General features: G+C 45.1%; 1 protein-coding gene across 1 annotated transcript in view; it reads right to left on the bottom strand.

Moving 5' to 3' along the window:
* Window positions 1-7,597: 7,597 nt before the first annotated feature.
* Window positions 7,598-21,417, bottom strand: part of LOC106590294 (uncharacterized) — a 67,193-nt gene continuing 53,373 nt past the window's right edge. Inside the window, exons 5-9 of the mRNA XM_014181143.3 lie at window positions 20,334-20,423; window positions 16,357-16,492; window positions 15,781-15,914; window positions 14,944-15,149; window positions 7,598-12,602 (exon numbers count right to left, since the gene is read on the bottom strand). Of these exons, the coding sequence (XP_014036618.3) occupies window positions 11,504-12,602; window positions 14,944-15,149; window positions 15,781-15,914; window positions 16,357-16,492; window positions 20,334-20,423 (1,665 nt within the window). The 3' untranslated portion in view covers window positions 7,598-11,503. The remainder of the gene's footprint in view (window positions 12,603-14,943; window positions 15,150-15,780; window positions 15,915-16,356; window positions 16,493-20,333; window positions 20,424-21,417) is intronic.

Raw genomic sequence — 21,417 nt, 5'->3', positions numbered from 1 at the left:
CCAAATGACCTCTCAGCAGTGGCCCATCATTTTTAGATGATTACCGAGTCGGATCTGTGGTAGATGAATATGTTTTCCAGATGGTTTTGCCTCATGTTAGATGAGGTCATCCAATGTAGTGGGGCAATATTTATCATATACTGTATTATATATACAGTATCTCACATGTAACCGGTAATAAGACTATGCCATTGTATGCTGACAAAGTCTATTCAACTGAATATCTGACTCCATAAAGATGATTTAGCAATATGCCAGAGACTATATTTGAGTTAAAATAATATGATAATCAAGAAAGGTCTGAGAATTGTCAGATTCTCAAAGACAGATATTTAATATCATTGTAAAATGAATGGCATAAACTTAAATTACAATTCCTGATTCCTGCTTACAAGCAAAAATTAAAGCAGGAAGCACCAGTGACTCGGTCAATAAAGTGGTCAGATGAAGCAGATGCTAAGCTACAGGACTGTTTTGCTAGCACAGACTGGAATATATTCTGGGATTCTTCCAATGGCATTGAGGAGTACATCACATCAGTCATTGATGTTGTCCCCACAGTGACCGTACGTACATACCCCAACCAGAAGCCATGGATTACAGGCAACATCTGCACTGAGCTAAAGGCTGGAGTTGCCACTTTCAAGGAGCGGGACTCTAACCCAGAAGCTTATAAATCCTGCTGTGCCCTCCGACGAACCATCAAACAGGCAAAGGACTAGGATCAAATCGTACTACACCGGCTCCGACGCTCGTAGGATGTGGCAGGGCTTGCAGAAACCCTAGACCCACTCCAATTTCCATATTGCCCTAACAGATCCACAGATGATGCAATCTCTGTTGCACTCCACACTACCCTTTCCCACCGGGACAAAAGGAACACCTATGTGAGAATGCTATTCATTGACTACAGCTCAGCATTCAACACCATAGTGCCCTCAAAGCTCATCAATAAGCTAAGGACCCTGGGACTAAACACCTCCCTCTGCAACTGGATCCTGGGCTTCCTGACGGGCCGTCCCCAGGTGGTAAGGGTAGGTAACAACACATCCGCCATGCTGCTCCTCAATACAGGGGCAACTCAGGGGTGCTTGCTCAGTCCCCTCCTGTACTCCCTGTTCACTCATGACTGCATGGCCAGGCACGACTCCAACACCATCATTAAGTTTGCCGATGACACAACGGTGGTAGGCCTGATCGCCGACAACAACGAGACAGCCTATAGGGAGGAGGTCAGAGACCTGGCCATGTTGTGCCAGGACAACAACCTCTCCCTCAACGTGATCGAGACAAAGGAGATGATTGTGCACTACAGGAAAAGGAGGACTGAGCACGCCCCCATTCTCCTCGATGGGGCTGTAGTGGAGCAGGTTGAGAGCTTCAAGTTACTTGGTGTCCACATCACCAAACTAACATTGTCTAACATGGTCCAACATGGTCCATGCACAGTCGTGAAGAGGACACAACAAAATCTATTCCCCCTCAGGAGACTGAAAAGATTTGGCATGGGTCCTCAGATCCTCAAAAGGTTCTACAGCTGCACCATCGAGAGCATCCTGACTGGTTGCGTCCCTGCGTGTTATGGCAACTGCTCGGCCTCCGACGGCAAGGCACTACAGAGGGTTGTGCGTATGGCCCAGTACATCACTGGGGCCAAGCTTCCTGCCATCCAGGACCTGTTGCTTCCTGCCATCCAGGACCAGTCGGTGTCAGAGGAAAGCCCTAAAAATTCTCTGGGACTCCAGCCACCCTAGTCATAGACTGTTCTCTCTGCTACCACACCGCAAGTGGTACCGGAGTGCCAAGTGTAGGTCCAAGGGGCTTCCAAACAGCTTCTATCCCCAAGCCATAAGACTCCTGAACATCTAATCAAATGGCTATCTAGACTATTTGCATTGCACCCCCCCTTTTACGCTGCTGCTGTTCTCTGTTATTATCTATGCATAGTCACATTAATAACTCTACCTACATGTACATAAACTCAGCAAAAAAAGAAATGTCCTCTCACTGTCAACTGCGTTTATTTTCAGCAAACTTAACATGGGTAACTATTTGTATGAACATAAGATTCAACAACTGAGACATAAACTGAACCAGTTCCACAGACATGTGACTAACAGAAATGTAATAATGTGTCCCTGAACAAATGGGGTGTCAAAATCAAAAGTAACCATCAGTATCTGGTGTGGCCACCAGCTGCATTAAGTACTGCAGTGCATCTACTCCTCATGAACTGCACCAGATTTGCCAGTTCTTGCTGTGAGATGTTACCCCACTCTTCCACCAAGGCACCTGCAAGTTCCCGGACATTTCTGGGGGGAATGGCCCTAACCCTCACCCTCCGATCCAACAGGTCCCAGACGTGCTCAATGGGATTGAGATCCGGGCTCTTCGCTGGCCATGGCAGAACATTTTCTTGCAGGAAATCACACACAGAATGAGCAGTATGGCTGGTGGCATTGTCATGCTGGAGGGTCATGTCAGGATGAGCCTGCAGGAAGGTTACCATATGAGGGAGGAGGATGTCTTCCCTGTAACGCACAGCGTTGAGATTGCCTGCAATGACAACAAGCTCAGTCCGATGATGCTGTGACACACCGCCCCAGACCATGACGGACCCTCCACCTCCAAATTGATCCCACTCAAGAATACAGGCCTCGGTGTAACGCTCATTCCTTTGACGATAATCGCGAATCCGACCATCACACCTGCTGAGACAAAACCGCGACTTGTCAGTGAAGAGCACTTTTTGCCAGTCCTGTCTGGTCCAGCGACGATGGGGTTGTGCCCATAGGTGACGTTGTTGCCGGTGATGTCTGGTGAGGACCTGCCTTACAACAGGCCTATAAGCCCTCAGTCCAGCCTCTCTCAGCCTATTGCGGACAGTGAGCACTGATGGAGGGATTGTGCGTTCCTGGTGTAACTCGGGCAGTTGTTGTTGTCATCCTGTACCTGTTCCGCAGGTGTGATGTTCGGATGTACCGATTCTGTGCAGGTGTTGTCCTCACGTGGTCTGCCACTGCGAGGATGATGAGCTGTCCATCCTGTCTCCCTGTAGTGCTGTCTTAGGCGTCTCACAGTACAGATGTTGCAATTTATTACCCTGTTCACATCTGCAGTTCTCATGCCTCCTTGCAGCATGCCTAAGGCACGTTCACGCAGATGAGCAGGGAGCCTGGGCATCTTTCTTTTGGTGTTTTTCAGAGTCAGTAGAAAGGCCTCTTTAGTGTGCTAAGTTTTCATAACTGTGACCTTAATTGCCTATCGTCTGTAAGCTGTTAGTGTCTTAACGGCCGTTCCACAGGTGTGTGTTCATTAATTGTTTATGGTTTATTGAACAAGCATGGGAAACAGTGTTTAAACCCTTTACAATGAAGATCTGTGAAATTATTTGGATTTTTACAAATTATCTTTAAAAGTCCTGAAAAATGGATGTTTCTTTTTTTGCTGGGATTAGGCTCGTTATTGTTATTTTACTGCTGCTCTTTAATTACTTGTTCCTTTTATTTCTTATTAGTATATTTTAACTGTGTTGTTGGTTAGGGGCTTGTAAGTAAGCATTTCACTCTAAGGTCCACAGCTGTTGTATTCGGCGCATGTGACTAATACAATTTGATTGATTTGAACACTGACATTAACAAAACAGTATCTAGTATCTAGGCATGATCAGAGGGAGAGAGACAAAGAAACCATGGCTTGTGCCATGGCCCATAGTTCTTGGGGGAGAGGGAGAAAGAAGTCATAGCCTGAAAGGCCATGCCCCAAGAGTCCCTAAGGTGGAGAGAGAAAGAAAGAGAACCCTTTATTTGACTAAGAAGGAGAGTGCTGCGTCAGATGACCTGGCCTCCACAATCACCCGACCTCAACCCAATTGAGATGGTTTGGGATGAGTTGGACGGCAGAGTGAAGGAAAAGCAGCTAACAAGTGCTCAGCATGTGTGGGAACTCCTTCAAGACTGTTGGAAAAGCATTCCAGGTGAAGCTGGTTGCGAGAATGCCAAGAGTGTGCAAAGCTGTCATCAAGGCAAAGGGTGGCTGTTTTGAAGAATTTCAAATATATTTTGATTTGAACACTTTTTTTGGTTACTACATTATTCCATATGTGTTATTTCAGAGTTTTGATGTCCTGACTATTATTCAACAATGTAGAAAATAGTAAACAATAAAGAAAATGAAAGCTAATTCTTCACATGCGAGTCCAGTTCAGGTGGGCTGGCCAGCCATGGTTGGTAGCCAAATAGGCACGTATGGGAACAATGCACTCCAGCAATTTCCAGACGGCATTTTGGCTGTTGAATGGCCTCCTGACATGTGGCAGTCTAGTTCCACAGTGTCTCTGTCTCTAGTAACTGCTTAAGGGGAGGACTGATGGTGCAGCGGACCTATCAAGGACAGTTCTGGGAGATTCAGGATGGCATTAACATTGGAGAGGTGCAATTCCTGACATGTGAAGGCCCGTTAATAAGTTGATGGCAATTCTTGTCAGTGAGTGTCAGGTTGTGTTGGTTGATTGAAGTGAACACCTGCCTTATGCACTTCTCATGTATGGTTACATCCTCCCCATACCATAACTGTCACCAAGTCAACATATACGGTGACTCCAGGGCAGACAACCAGGATGGTGGACATGATTGTTCTGAAGAAGCAATGTGCCAGCTCAACCTAAACAGGATAAGAGTGCACCGGAACATCCAAATGTGCATCACAAATGCAGTGAGCCAGCAGAAGGTCATGTTGGGATTCAGGCAGACGTGTTAGACTAGCAATGAATCGAAGCTCACTTCTCAGTGATCCTCAGAGGTTTGTGACTTGGAATATTTGATGTTGCCAAGCAGTCTGTTGCCTTTTTATATATCCAGACAAAAGGTGTTTGAGTGTATATGGTGGGAATATTGGATTCCTAACATAAATTAAGTACACAAAAATAGTATTGAGTATAGTTCATAAGCACAGTACACAAATATGAAACATTTCTAATTTTAAAGGTTTCCATATACAGGTGGGTAAACCACCATTTATTGCTAATGTGTCAACCATATTGGATTTTGGACTCCATATTGGATTCGTTGTCAAATTTATGGGGGCCGCCTAACGTTTTTGCAAGAGTAGGGGCTAAACATATAAAACCCACAGAGGAACCTAAGCTTAGCCATGAGCTTAGGAAGGTATTATTCTGCACTTTCTGAGTTTAGGGTGTGTTTTCCTAAGAGACAATTACAGTAGCCACAACATCAAAAAACATGTTACTGTATGTACAACTATTCAGCACTGAATGAGAGCAAATTTGACATAAAAATGTCTGTTGAATAGCTAGCAAAATGTGACGTTGACATTCATCAAAAATATTTATAGTGGATTGTATCAGTGTACTTACAGGTCTATATTTCCAAAATGCTTTACAATATCTTAATGCTATTTGTTTGCGTATGTAGGTCAAACAATTGACACATTTAATTTTTCCAGAGTAAAAACAACTCTTTATAAGCTCTTGAAACAAATCAAACACAACAATTTAAATCACATTAATTTTGGCGTTTCAAGTTTTCTTGTCTTCACACCTCCAAGGGTGTCCGTGCTCCAGGGTTTTATGGGAATGTCCCGCCCTGAAGATTGCCACCGCAAACGTGTGTTTGAGTCTTGTGATAGCCAACATATGGTCGGCCATTCATACAATAAATCGAGATTGAATCATTATGCTGGGCGTCGGCGCCTGCCTGCCGCTACACAAGAGCATCACCCTCTCTCATTCTCCCACTACACCAACATAAACCAAAGGTACATAGGTCACCTAAACCATTGGCTACTTTGCCACTTCTGCCTTATCTAACCTTAACTATGAGGTGAGGTCCTCACACATATTATGAGGTGAGCTACACACATATTTATCAAATTAATAACATACCAAGAGTAAACAGAAACTGTTTCTACTTATTTTTTGCTAAAATAACACGTGACTGCAGACCTGCACAGCGCTTATCCTTCTATCCCTCTGACTTTTGACGTGGAATGTAATGGCCCTTGTAGGACACACAAGGTTGTTATGGGGGAATTAGGGCGCAGATATAGCAAGATGGAAGGAAGAAGGTAATCCTCTTCTGAGGATTGGTTTTCCTCCTAAACCAATGAGGAGGACAGCCCTCCAGCTGGCTAGTCGGCTTAGGGTCAATCACAGCGTCACATGACCATTTTGTAAAGTACCCAGTCTACAGTATGTCCGGTGCTGTCATATCCAGCTTTTCATTGGATCTTCAATCCAGTCTTTGTCCTGTATTTCACATAGTGACAAGTAAAATATGAGTTGTATTGCACAGTTCCAAAGTAGGTAAATGAGTTGTGTACAGACGATGAGACCAAGGGTCATCACTATTCTATCCAAGCTCATTAGGTCTACCACATGGCACTGAGTCAGTTATATATATATCTGGTTCATTTTTAGCATTGATCTGAGGCTCGGTACAGCAAAGGTGTTGAACTCTGACCCATCCTGAACTACGTGTCAAGCGTATATAATTGGGGGCCCTTGTGATCTTTCCACTGGTGTGATTGCACTGCAGATAGTCAGTGAGAATGACTAAGCTAATGGTTGCTAATTGACATCACTGATTAGGATACTGTAAATCAAAAGTGACAGATTGCTAGCCTGTTTTGGACACGCACACGGAGGGATCATCCCAACTATCCATTATCATGTTGTTACTTGTATCTGCTCAAAGGTGTGGTGTTGAGCTGTACAGTACATGTCTGAGTTTTGTTATATTTTTTTAATCATAAGGCTAGTCAAGGTTCTTGCCTCATTCCAAGCAGTGAGAACCCTCCTCCACTTGCCTGGCTCCCTATATCATATAATTTACTACAATGTGTCATGACATTAACGGTTTTGACTTAATATAGGAAGGTACAGTATTTCCCCTGTTTCCAGCTCTTCCCAGACTGTGGTAAGTGGTCCGTGTTCCATTCCCCTAGTCGTGCAAAGGAACTGTCACGAAGCATTTACACCGCATTCATCATAAAGTGGGCAGTGCTCCTGCATATCTGTTTTTCCTCTCATCTATTTCTAATGGAGAAAGACAATAAGACTGCAGTTTGAAAATATGGCACTAAAGAGCTAGCTATTAATGCCAATAAACAATCGCATGATAATAAACTGCTGGCAAAAGGTTGCAATGTCCTTTTTGAGTTAAAAGACAGCCATGTCATCTAAAGAGAGCCTTTGCAGACCTTGTTACCATGATTTCTTTTAAAAAAAAAAGTGTTTTAATTAATTGTGCACAATATACTGCCATAATACCCAATATGTTTTGGTTTGACAACAGGAAAAGAGGAACCGGTATTCTGTCTTCCTTAAATATGCAGTCCGGGATCTCAAGCACAACAAATATGTAACATATTGTATGAATTGGATTCGTGACATATCATATGAATTGCAAAAACATATATATATCTTTTTGTTTTGTTTTGCAGAATGTAACTTATCATAGGGAATGGATGATGTAGTACACAATTGGATGAACTAGTACACAAAAAACGGGGACCCATTTTGGCTCGTGAGTACCACTTTCAAAACTACTGGCTGAAATTATACAAAAGTTCTGGTGCATCACTTTAAGAATGATCTTTTATTAGGTAATTCTTGTTTTTGAAAAACACTGAAAAATAACAAGTTGCCGCAAATACATACTTGCTGCCTTGCAGCTACAAAGTTAGCCAGAGATCTTAATTGTTTATTTACTTGTTTTATCAAAAAATGCTTTTTATTGTCCTTTGTGAAACAGCGCAAAGCCCCCAGATGTCTGGATTTAAATATACAATTCTGGCTAGACAATAAATATGAATCATTGGACATTTTACTAAATTGAACACAAAAATAAAAGTCATTTTAAATCTCAAAGGTGAAGCTATTTACAATGTGCATGTCAACTCGACATCATGTCTAGGTAGGTATTGAATGGATGATGAGTCAGTCCCAGTAGTGCAGCAAGATCTTTACAGTAGCTTCGTGTGTGAAATATTGAAGAAGAAAACATTAGACAAAGTTGTACTGTGGAGACTGAAGTTGACGTGTTTTGTTTTGTGTAGAGCAGAGCAACATGATTTTGTTCATAATTCATAAGAGCATGCATGGAAAGCAACTTAAACAGTCTTGAACACAGTTCCTTCTGGGAATACTTTACATGAGTGTGACCGTATTTTAACCTCTGTTTAGCAGTTTGAATGATAGGACAATGAACTGCCAACTTACACAACATTCAGGACCTTGTGTGTCTCGTCAGGGTGGGACTGGAGGAGAATGATGTCAGTATTTTGTAGTAATAACAATGAAACCTAACAGGCAATAGTGACCATAGAGATCAATACATTATCTTTCTCTACAATAGTGACTAGAGCTGATTGAGTTGTGTGCATAGACGTATAAGAATAGGATTAAATCAAAGATTTGAAAACCATGCAATGAATTCCCTTTCTTGCAAACTGGACACACTGGACACACACACTCAAACACACACATACACTGGGGCGGCAGATAACCTAGTGGTTAGAGCATTGGACTAGTAACCGAAAAGTTGCAGGATGAAATCCCCAAGCTGACAAGGTAAAAATCTGTCGTTCTGCCCCTGAACAAGGCAGTTAACCCACTGTTCCTAGGCCGTCATTGAAAATAAGAATTTGTTCTTAACTGACTTGCCTAGTTAAATAAAGGTAAATTAAATTTAAAAAACACTACATGACCAAAAGTATGTGGACACCTGCTCATTGAACATCTCAAAAGTCATTGGCATTAATATAGAGTTGATGTTGCTGCGGGGACTTGAGTCCATTCAGCCACTAGAGCATTACTGATGTTGGCCGATTAGGCCTGGCTCGCAGTCGGCCTTCCAATTCATCCTAAAGGTGTTCAATGGAGTTCAGGTCAGGGCTTTGTGCAGGCAAGTTCTTCCACACCGATCTCGACAACGTAACCATGCGGCGAATCGCATCTCTGCATGTCTGTCAGACATATCAGTGTGGATGACGGATCACCACCTCAAGCTGAACCTCGGCAAGACGGAGCTGCTCTTCCTCCCGGGGAAGGACTGCCCGTTCCATGATCTCGCCATCACGGTTGACAACTCCCTTGTGTCCTCCTCCCAGAGTGCTAAGAACCTTGGCGTGATCCTGGACAACACCCTGTCGTTCTCCACTAACATCAAGGCGGTGACCCGATCCTGTAGGTTCATGCTCTACAACATTCGCAGAGTACGACCCTGCCTCACACAGGAAGCGGCGCAGGTCCTAATCCAGGCACTTGTCATCTCTCGTCTGGATTACTGCAACTCGCTGTTGGCTGGGCTCCCTGCCTGTGCCATTAAACCCCTACAACTCATCCAGAACGCCACAGCCCGTCTGGTGTTCAACCTTCCCAAGTTCTCTCACGTCACCCCGCTCCTCCGCTCTCTCCACTGGCTTCCAGTTGAAGCTCGCATCCGCTACAAGACCATGGTGATTGCCTACGGAGCTGTGAAGGGAACGGCACCTCCATACCTTCAGGCTCTGATCAGGCCCTACACCCAAACAAGGGCACTGCGTTCATCCACCTCTGGCCTGCTGGCCCCCCTACCTCTGAGGAAGCACAGTTCCCGCTCAGCCCAGTCAAAACTGTTCGCTGCTCTGGCACCCCAATGGTGGAAGAGGCTCCCTCACGACGCCAGGACAGCGGAGTCAATCACCACCTTCCGGAGACACCTGAAACCCCACCTCTTTAAGGAATACCTAGGATAGGATAAAGTAATCCTTCTAACCCCCCCCCTTAAAAGATTTAGATGCACTATTGTAAAGTGGTTGTTCCACTGGATATCATAAGGTGAATGCACCAATTTGTAAGTCGCTCTGGATAAGAGCGTCTGCTAAATGACTTAAATGTAATAATGTAATGACAAACCATTTCTGTATGGACCTCGCTTTGTGCATGGGGGCATTGTCATGCTGAAACAGGAAAGGGCCTTCCCCAAACTGTTGCCACAAAGTTGGAAGCACAGAATCATTTAGGATGTCATTGTATGCTGTAGCATTAAGATTTTCCTTCACTGGAGGAAGTAAGGGGACTAGCCTGAACCATGAAAAACAGCCCCAGACCATCCTTCCTCCTCTACCAAGCTTTACAGTTGGGACTATGCATTGAGGCAGGTAGCGTTTTCCTGGCATCTGCCAAACCCAGATTCGTCCTCCAGACTGCCAGATGGTGAAGCGTGATTCATCACTCCAGATAAGGCATTTCCACTGCTCCAGGGTCCAATGGCGGCGAGCTTTACACCACTCCAGCGAACGCTTGGCATTGCACATGATCTTAGGCTTGTGTGCAGCTGCTCGGCCATGGAAACCCATTTCATGAAGCTCCTGATGAACAGTTATTGTGCTGACGTTGGTTCCATAGGCAGTTTCTAACTCGGTAGTGAGTGTTGCAACCGAGGACAGGCAATTTTTTTACGCTCTACCCACCTCAGCACCCGGTGGTTCCGTTCTGTGAGCTTGTGTGGCTTAACATTTCGCTAGACTCCCTGTCGAAATAAAGGTTGCATGAACATAAATAAAATAAACACAATGCTTTATACTGTAATGAACAGGAGGGATAATCTGTAGAAGTAATCAGATCATTGCAACTCTGACCTAAAACAGTTGGGGCTGCAAAAATGGTTTGATTTTGAATCTAATATATGACCATTATCTCCCTACCTCTCTTCCTTGTCAAATTTCTGCCCTGCTAGAGCTGCTCTGGTCAACTGTAAGTGCTGTTGTTGTGAAGTTTCTCTAGCAGGGCAGAAATTTGACGAACTGACTTGTTAGAAAGGTAGCATCCTATGACGGTGCAACGTTGAAAGTCACTGAGCTCTTCAGTACGGCCGTTCTACTGCCAAAGTTTGGCTATGGAGATTGCATGGCTGTGTGCTCGATTTTATACACCTGTCAGCAACGGGTGTGGCTGAAATAGCCGAATCCACAAATTTGAAGGGGTGTCCACATACTTTTGTGTATATATAGTGTATTCAGACTGATGCGTACCATGTTCAAATGATCCTTCAATTGATTTACAAAACCTGACTAAAAAGAGCATGCACAATCCTCTTTGGGTAAACCTTCTAGACAGGAAATAATTTCTTGAGGTCAAATATTTACATAATTGCAAATTCACATACACTCACTGCAACATAATCCTGTATCACCCACACGAATGTGTACATTTTATACAGTTTACCATCACATTTTTAAACAACCTACCAGAGAAGTCAGGTGCAGACAACACAAAACACAAACAGAAATGTGACTAGAAAATTTGCATCATTACATCAAAAGTGCTTCGGATAATAACTACAATTTCTTCCATTCATCAAAACAAAATCCAGGGGTAGGATCACCCCCATTCCTTTCTTTGATTGTCTCAACACTTAGTCTTTAAACCTGAGCCATATCCTGAATGTCTTCTGCCAATGTATTATGCTGGTGAATGAGGAAGTATGGGATGGATGTATGTCTATTGCATATAAACATAGGGGATGGCTTTGTGCTGGCCAGCATTCATCACACACTGTGGCATAACGTTCCTCTGAGAGTGCCCCATGGCATGACTCATGTCGTTGCTGCTGCCGTCTGACCACGGGGGTGAGTCCATGGGTTCCCGCTTTATGGCGTGGAGCAGTCCGTGACCTTTGAACTCGTAGCCCAGCTTGTAGTCATGCTGCATGTAGCCCTTGTTGTGCTCCACGGGGCCGCTTGCATAAACGTCCATGCAGTTGATGCTCTGGCTGCTACAGAGGGGATCTGAGTGGGACAGTCTCTGGGGACTTAACTGGGACAGGTCCTTGTTAATCACACTCTTCAAGGGCCTGCCGCCCCCCACGTTATTATAGTTCTGGAAGTGGCCGTTGTTGTAGGGTGGGCTGATGGGGCTGATACCCGCCTTGCTCCGCTGGCACGGCGAGTACTGCTCGTAGTAGTCCGCCTCCGACTTCATCTGAAGGCTGTTGTTGTCGCCGTAGCCGTTGCCGTAGCGACGGTCCACGGGCTCCCGGCACGTCCACGGACGGCCGTAGGCGTCACAGCCGTTCTCCGAGTCAGAGTCCTGCTCCACCTTGATGGGCATCTCAGGCAGCAGGCGGCCATCGTAGCACTCGCCGTAGCCGTTCTCGCTCTTCACCGCCTCTCCCAAGCAGTAGGGGTCCGAGCCGTCGGTGGTCTGGAGGCTCCCGTACATCTTGGGCACGTAGACCTCACCACCTCGCCCTCCTCCATGACACATGCTGGGGGACATGCGGTAGGGCTTACCATAGTGGCCCGCCTTCCCAAGTCGATTCGAGGGGATGTAGCCGCCACTCTGCCCAGCCCGGACGGTCCCTGAGGCAGGGCGCATGGGCCACTGGGAGTCCGGGCCTGGGCCTTTGTGGTGGGGGACACCGCCCATAGAGGTCTTGCAGTAGTTGAGGGGCTCGTCCTGGCTGTAGTAGCCCTCCTCCGACTTGTACTTGAGGCGCTGCTGGGACCCCCCGGGGTTGGTGCAGTTGAGGAGCAGCGGGTCCCCGCCATCCACCATCGCCACACTGCCAGCGTGCCTCCTGAAGTGCTCCTCTCTCTCACTGCAACATGGAGTAATAGGGGAGGAAGAGAGGTAGGGAGATAATGAAAAATGTATTAGATCTAAAATCAAACCATTTTTGCAGCCCCAACTGTTTGTCAGAATTGCAATGACATCTGATTACTTCTACAGATTATCCCTCCTGTTCATTACAGTACAAATAATTGTTTATTTTATTTATATTCATGCAACTTTCATTTCGACAGAGTCATGCATACACATCAACACACATCAATATACACTATACACGTCACTAAACACATGAACACACATCACTATACACAGTAATATAAACATCAATACGAGAGATATGATCGTATAGGGAATGAGGCACTTTGTTGCTATGTCAACAAGAGAGGAATACAATTCTCCCGCTTTATCCTGTCTCATCAGAACAGTGTGTGTGGATTATAATAATCGTACATTTCTCATGTCCTTTCAGCTATCCGTTTTGTCCGTTCAAATAATCAAGTCAACAACAACATTGACATCGAATTCTCAGAATAACAAAAACGAAGCCATATTTATTTCTGGGAATTATTTAATCTTTTCCAGGATCTAAACACAGGCAGGCAGATTATATAACTCCCTGCCAAAGCTGGGGATCAGTTAGCCTAGAGAACGGCGTTATCTTCCTTCCCTTCCCTACAAATTGTATTTCAATGCCCTCAGTGATAAATAGATACATGTTTAGTTCTTAAGACCCCGACTGTGGCTCAATGACACTTTCTGGGCTAAAGTCTGTGCATCATGTTGAGGCTAGGCCTACAGAGACCAAAACCTATTGAATGTCTCTTTAGTGAACTCTGCTGGTGAGAGCATGACCCATTCTGTCATTTTTCAACACCACAAACAATATCTCTCCTTCTCTGTCTCTCTCCCTCAACTCATCATTCAATTCTTTAATTTAGCTGGTTTTGGCGGAGGGTAAAAGAACCATGGACTGTGGAGACACTGAGGTCGTGGAGGAGACACTGAGGTCGCTTCAGAACAGCTTTAACTGGAATTAATGGGAAGCTCTTTTGACGTATGATCGTCGATTCCCCTCAGAAGCAAGGATGCCCCCTCTTGCCAAGGTATGCTTCAGGTTTATAAAGTGTGCAGACTTCTGTCTTACATCAGGATAACTTAGTATCAGAGTCTGTCAAATCCCTAATGCTTAAGTCATGTGTATTGGACTTATACTCTGAACAAGCGTTGTGTCATGAAACATCATGGTTCTATGGTAGAACAATAGTAATATATGAAATAAACCTGGAATAATATCAAAGTCTAGTGAAACGTATTTTTTTTGAAATATCTGTACTGCCTCATGAAAGAAAAGTCCGTTACGTAGTAGCTTTGAATGACTTCTACAATGTTTGAATCAGATGTTGTATGATGATCCATGTATGTACAGTATAACCTGAACATATCTGTTTTAGGGCTTCATCACTATCCCCCTACAGTTACAAAGGGTTGATTTATAATAGAAAAGTATGCCATTTTGTACTTCTTCATATCAACTTTGGAACCACCTCTGTTGGAGAGTGAAAAGAGGATACTATTTTGGAGATATTACACATTATTCATAGTGAACACAAGAGGGGGTGGTTGGGCCCTAGCTGACTACTACTGAGTGTGCCCTCCAACTCAACTTTTACCCTCAAAGCCAGGTTTCCTCCCTAATGATCCATGAAGCACAGGCCCACGTCCAAAAACAGAAAATCCATTTGTTGTCCTAATTGAGTATTGTGAGCCGTCCAAAGCTCATTTTAGTGTGTGTGCGTGTTTGTGTGGTGTTTGTGTTTTGAGGGGGTGGAAAGAGAAAGAAGCCAGCTTCTGTGTGAAGCTATTGTTCTTGATGTCACAGGTCGTTTCTGATTGGTCTAGGCGAACAGGGGGTTGAGCCCAATACTTGGTTAGCAAGGCAGCCTTTGCCCTTGGTGACCCAGATCTGTCCAGTTAATGTGCTGGGCCTAGCTTAGCCTGGCTCCTTGGCTGACCTTGCCCCCTTTCTCACTCCAAACACTTGGACTGTGCCAACTCTGTCCCAAATCTAACTATTAGGACCACACTGAAGTTGCTGTTCAAAGAAATTAACGAATGGTCTGAGAATGGTTGGTCTGCAGATAAGGCAAAACTAGATTGACTGATCCATGCTCCAAGGAGTTCCATCTCCCATCCGTAAACGTTTAAGTTAGTAGTAACCTTATAAGGCATGACATAGCCCTGATCATCAATAAAAAATGGGAGTTTGAAATAATATCACTTGAAGCCTAGAAAGTGAGTACATTTACAAGTATAGTCAGTGTAAGCCTATACGATGATGTCAAAGTCTAGCTGTGTCCTTCCGTCCTTACCCATGATCTAGTGCAGGGATGATGCCCCCTCCGCTCTTCTGCTTGCCCCTCATCATCATGCCCTTCATCTTCATCTCTGTGATGGAGGGCAGCAGAAGAGGCACAGCCACACAGAACAGGGCCAGCTGCGGGGGTAGCAGGGCCCCCGAACCCGACTTCTTCTTCTGTCCCTGGAGGAACTTCAGCCGCCCCTGGAACTGCATGGTCTAACACAGGGAGACAAGGTTAGAGGTTACAACTTTGAGGTGGAGTGTTTAGCACCCAAAATGGTCGAGAACTTGTTTTTGCCAGATGCTATTTAGGACACTATAATTTGAAGCACAATTATGGTATGCTATTAATGAATTATGGCTGACAACTTGTCTGATCTCAGCACTTTTGGTAATGATGAAAAAAAGTCTCGATGCAAGCCAAGTTTATTCAGTCACAACAGCCTCGAGAAATAACAGAACGACCAAAGCTGTCTTTGCCTGCCATGGAAATGGACCCGTTGACAGTAGGATCCCTGTTGACCTTCCCTACAGTGTTCAAATCAAGTCCAACTTCAAGCCCCATCCGTTTCCATTGACGGATCCAAACCTCCAAACCACTCTGGTCAGAACTATGGAAGGTGGACCAATGGCTGTAAATAGTAAATACATCTGTGTCCAAGCACCAAATCTTCTGGCCTGCTATGTCCGGGATATGGGAACATTCTATGTATACCTACACTCAAGCTACAATTTCAGCAAACATGACACCAAATGGGAGATCTTTCTTTGGTAAGTACATCCCAGTCAGCTCGCATTAGAGGCATCATGGCTGGGTGGGTTCTCTGGATGGGTTTGTCCCACTCACCAAAAAGCCAGAGGTGCTGTCCAGCAGGCAGCGTACACGGGAGATGAAACAGCGGTTGAGGAAAGAGGAGAACTCGGGAGCGACTCCCCCCACCTCCTGAGAATGGAACAGGCTGCTCACCACAAAGTCTTCTCCTATAAAAAATAAATAAACTAACATTCACTATATTGCCGGTTTTCCCGTTTCTTACTGTAGACAAGCTTTAAAAGACGTACAGTATAGGTAAACAATTGCAGAGTCTATTGGGTTAGAGATAGGCCTTCATAGTTCTCATCCCTGTGGTGGAGAGGTGGCACTGGAATGACGTGTGTTTGTGAGAAATACGAAGGCCTAGCTAACATAATCGAGTGTAGTCTGATGGGGACTTTCCGCTCATACATTGACCATTAATCACAGTCTGGTTAGTGGATGTGAATAGAGTTAACAGCACAGTTAACAGTGTAGTCTTACTGTTTGTTGAATCAGTGCTCCTCATTTCTGCTCGCTCACTCCCACTGTTGCTAGGCAGAGGGCCTCCCTCCACTAAAACCCTGTGACCCTTCCTACCTTTACTGTTGCTCGTAATTATATACACACCAGTTTCTGCGGCTGAATGGTGGTCCTGGGACGAGCCGTGCTGGCTGGGGTTCATGGCCCAGTGGAGTTGTCTTCTGAACTCCTGCCGGTCATCCACATGGATATAATCAAAGACGTTCTGGTGCATCACGTCCGTCTGCAAGGAGGGAGAGATCAAGACAATTACACATCAAGGCCCCAGAAACTGTTAGCCATTACTCCCACCCATAACCCAGAGCCCTCGACACTTAACCGCTGCCATGGTTCACTGGATTGGCCCAAAGGCCTCACACGCAGAGGGTTCTGGAGGTGACACCAAAAAGTGACAGACCCAAATAGTTCTGTTATGGGTCCGGCTAACAGGCTGCTAATCTGTCTCTGTCTGCTCAGATTTGGATTGGTGTGATTTTGTAAGGGTTTCAAAGCTGGATCGAATCTTGTTTAGGACATTTTGTGGTTGGAATAACTTATGAATAACTTGGAATATTAAAGAAAATATTACGCTTTGTTTAAAGAATGTTGACTGTTTGAATGACTAAAGTATGACATTGCAGTGAATGACTTTACACAACTTGAGCTACATTTGACATTTTAGTCATTTAGCAGACGCTCTTATCCAGAGCAACTTACAGTAGTGAATGCATACATTTCATACATTTTTTTTTTCTGTGCTGGCCCCCCGTGGGAATCGAACCCACAACCCTGGCGTTGCAAACACCATGCTCTACCAACTGAGCTACAGGGAAGGCTAAATCGTGCATTCAGAGCAATATCCCCAGCAGCTCTGAAAAAGTGGCACATTTACTGGAAGATTCTCTGAGATCAGCTGGTTGTTGTTGCCAATATGTTAAAACAATTTTGTGTGCTGCTGCTGAAATTCCACAAGGAATGCCTTCACTAAACTACACAACGGGCAACATTTACAGTGGCTCTCCGATGTCACTGAGCCACGGGGCCAGCGAGGGCAAGTCCTGTTTGTCAAACATCGCGTGACACCAGCTCCTGAAGAGCAGCCCAGCCCAGCCCTGCTGAAAACCCCCTTACAACCCAACCCAGCCCGCATTTGTAATGCCTCTTTCTTTCCAGCAATAGCTGTGCTTTCTGTCAGGGAAATGACAGATCCCCACTGAAATATTCAACCTTCCCCCCATAATTTCCACATTGGAGACACGCAAGGTTTTTTGAACATTTGCCTTGCAAAACAATTCCTCCCACCGAAGCACATGGCAAGCGCCGCCACAGTTCCCACCGGCAGACAGATCGGGTGTCTATTGTGTGAGATTCTCTCGTAAAAAAAGAATAAGTGATATTTTCCCTGGCCCTCGCGTCTTGATCTTCAAAAGCATAATTACAACGGAACAAATAGGATCAAGGCGACAATGCTGTTTCTGCACCATTCCAGTGCTTTCTTGTGGTGTCGTCCCTAAAAACAGTCCTATATTTGTCTTCAGTGCTGCCTATTAGTGTGTCTGTCTTCTTTATGGCTTCTTAATTATGGATGCCTGGAATGTTTTGTCAAGGTTTAAGTGGTATTATCAGACGCTTTCTCACAATCACACCCAACTGCATGATGTATACATAACGCCACAACTTGACAGTTAGAAGCCATAAATTAAATATTCAACTATAGTGTCTCTTCTGTGTACATGTATGATATACACTCTATATACAAAAGTATGTGGACACCCCTTCAACTGAGCAGATTTGGTTATTTCAGCCACACCCGTTGCTGACAGGTGTCTAAAATCTAGCACACCGCCATGCAATCTCCATAGACAAATATTGGCAGTAGAATGGCCTTACTGAAGAACTCAGGGACTTTCAAAGTGGCACCGTCATAGGGTGACACCTTCCCAACAAGTCCGTTCGTCAAATTTCTGCCCTGCTAGAGGGACCCCGGTCAACTGTAAGTGCTGTTATTGAGAAGTGGAAACGTCTAGGAGCAGCAACGGCTGAAGCTAAATGGTAGGCCACACAAGCTCACAGAATGGGAGTGTTGAAGCGCATAGCAGGTAAAAATTGTCTGTCCTTGTTTGCAACACTCACTACCGAGTTCCAAACTGCCTCTGCGAGCAACGTCAGCACAAGAACTGTTTGTCGGGAGCTTCATGAAATGGGTTCCCATGGCCGAGCAGCCTCACACAGGCCTAAGATCACCATGTACAATGCCAAGCGTCAGCTGGAGTGGTGTAAAGCTCGCCGGCATTGGACTCTGGAACAGTGGAAACTCGTTCTTCGGAGTGATGAATCACACTTCACCATCAGGCAGTCCGACGGACGAATCTGGGTTTGGCGGATGCCAAGAAAACGCTACCTGTTATAGCAGCAAAGGGGGGACCAACTCCATATTAATGCCCATGATTTTGGAATGAGATGTTCGACGAGCAGGAGTCCACATACTTTTGGTCATATTATGAGTTTAAGTTTGTTTTGTATTAGACAATTAAGCAGACTTACACACCTTTTAAAATATTCATTTAATGTTTTTTAAAAGGAAAACAATGATTTATACTGAGTGATCTATAGTCACGTGTGTGTGTGTGTGTGTGTGTGTGTGTGTGTGTGTGTGTGTGTGTGTGTGTGTGTGTGTGTGTGTGTGTGTGTGTGTGTGTGTGTGTGTGTGTGTGTGTGTGTGTGTGTGTGTGTGTGTGTGTGTGTGTTGGTTAAGACAACTTATGGGCTACTGTGAAATGTAAAACTTCTGTGTTGGACTATTTTCTAACACAGTTCTATGTCAGACCATGCAACATCCTTCTGTAGGTGGTTCTAACTGACATTAAATGTCAGGACTAAACACTGTCACAGAAACCTTATTTTTCGCACCACTTGTGAAATATAATTTGTGAAATATAATTTTCATCTTCCCCAATCCTCTACAGAATTGAGGGACGATGACACAAAGCCACTTGAACCGGACACGGTTGAATTTGTCTGTGAACGCGGTTGTGTCATAAACCGAGCACTCAGCTCCGGAGTGACATACGGTTATCTGGCACGCAGCAAGGCACCACTTTCAGACCACTTCAGTTTTCATTCCATTTTAATGACGCTGTTATTGCACCCGACTCCTTGTAAGGCAAGTGCAGGCACTCTTGCAGAATAATCTCCCGCGCTCAAACGTCTGCCTTGTCTGGGGAGCTGGGGGTGCTGCTAATAGTGTTAAAGCACTTTATCCATGACTGTGAGGGGAAATGATTTAAGTAGGGAAGGACAGGCATGCCCAGTTGATAACATCAATAATTAACGTCGCGGAGGAAGTCGGAGAAGCTGGAGTTCGCCTCGTCTTATGCCTGCCCGTCCCGGTCACTACCTCCTGACCGCCTCAGAACCTCTCTCTCTCTCTCTGAAGAGCCTGTGGTGCTGCTGAGCTGACCTCCCTGTCACCTCTTCCCTCTGGTGAAGGGTTCAGGGAGTTCTTTACATCCCACCAAATAATGTAACAGACCAACATAGAGAGATGGAGCAAAGAGAATGGAAGAGGGAGCAAAGAGAATGGAAGAGAGAGGCTAAGAGAGGTCAGGGGATGGAGAGATGGGGCGAAGGGAAGAGAGAGGCTAAGAAAGGGCATGGGATAGAGAGATGGGGCAAAGAGAAGGGAAGAGAGAGGCTGAGAGAGGTCAGGGGATGGAAAGCCAAGAGACAGTGGCAGGGTAAACTAGGCCTTTGACTGACACCTCAACATTTTGAACTGTTGTGACTGTATCTTCTTTTATGTGTCGGCTGCTGCGGCCGGCTCCCATTGGGACAACAGTTTCTACCAGGCCATGGCCCCTGTCTCAACTCACAACTTTCTTGGGGCTCTCTCAATGTGCAGAGTACATACACAGTCCCGCTACTCTAGTTAGCCTGGCTGTCGCCCTTAATCGCTGCTTCACGACTGTGGTAAATGTCAGCAGAAATACCTTTAAATTAACGTGTGTTATCTGTTACCAACATGCCCAAGAAGACCATATAAAAGATATAAAATTAATTTCAAAAATCTTAACAATGAGACATACCTGATGGAAGCCCAAGTAGTCGACGATGGTGGAGGAGGCATAGAAGACCATTCCATCGCTGCTCACCACCAGCGCAAAGCCAGTCAGGGACTAGAGGGGGAAAAAGAGAGACAAAGGTTAGTTTGCATGAATCCTGATAGCGGCACTTGGCTTTGGAGCTTGGCTCATCTTGTTTGGGTTATTTGCAATTTAATATCACAGATATGAGGGTGAGTTTTTACATTTCCTGACTGTGTTTGTCTTCCAAAAGCCCTCCCAAGGAACACCCAAAAGATGACAACACCGAGCAACTCCATCACAGAGGTTTTCAATCGACTGCCCTCATTTTGAAAGTATTCATTAAATGGGATTCATACAGCTCATTCACAACAGGCTGTCCACAACTGAGGTGGGAGGGAGGGCAGTGGAAGCGGAGGAGTCGGTTCCCCAAACTGTAATTTATGAACTTCCCAGTGTTTGTACTGGGTCCAAGTCTCCGGCGATCGCGTGACTGGCGCTGTGCTCCTGCCAGAACCTGTCACCTCCAGTTTACTGTGAGCAACACCAGGTCAGCCCAGGCTGCTACACTGCTCCAGTCCTGGCTAATAACAGGCTAGCACTGGGATTACTACTGCTGCTGTTTGGCTATGTATTGATCTATTTTCAATGCTGCTGTATGTTTGGGGTGTGTGTGTGTACAGTCCATGATGGATAAGGGGTGGTCTGGTCTGGTGTGGTAGCTGTCTGTGGGCTGAGGTTTATGTTTGCCCTCTGAGGCCGCCCCGTTCATACAGAGAGTGGCACAACACAAGATACACAGCCACTGGCCTTCTGTTTCCTCAACCTCAAACTTACAACACGCCTGACTTCAATAGGCTTCTGTTCTTTGTCGACTTCTTTCTCACCATTATTTGGCTCATGTCCTAATTCCCTAGTGCTCCCTCATTTTGAGTGACAGACATATTTAACCGCTTTACTGAAAAGCTAATCCCAGGGCCGTGTGTCTGGTGGTGTAACTTCAAAATGGCCGTCACACTATCTTAGTGAATGAGTTGTGATGCCTTGCATGATGCATTAGGACTACGGATCAATTAACTCACTTAGA

The sequence above is a fragment of the Salmo salar genome, chromosome 29 (assembly GCF_965601325.2).
Source record: "Salmo salar chromosome 29, fSalSal1, whole genome shotgun sequence".
Classification (NCBI taxonomy): domain Eukaryota; kingdom Metazoa; phylum Chordata; class Actinopteri; order Salmoniformes; family Salmonidae; genus Salmo; species Salmo salar.
This window is presented reverse-complemented; position numbering and strand designations above follow the sequence as displayed.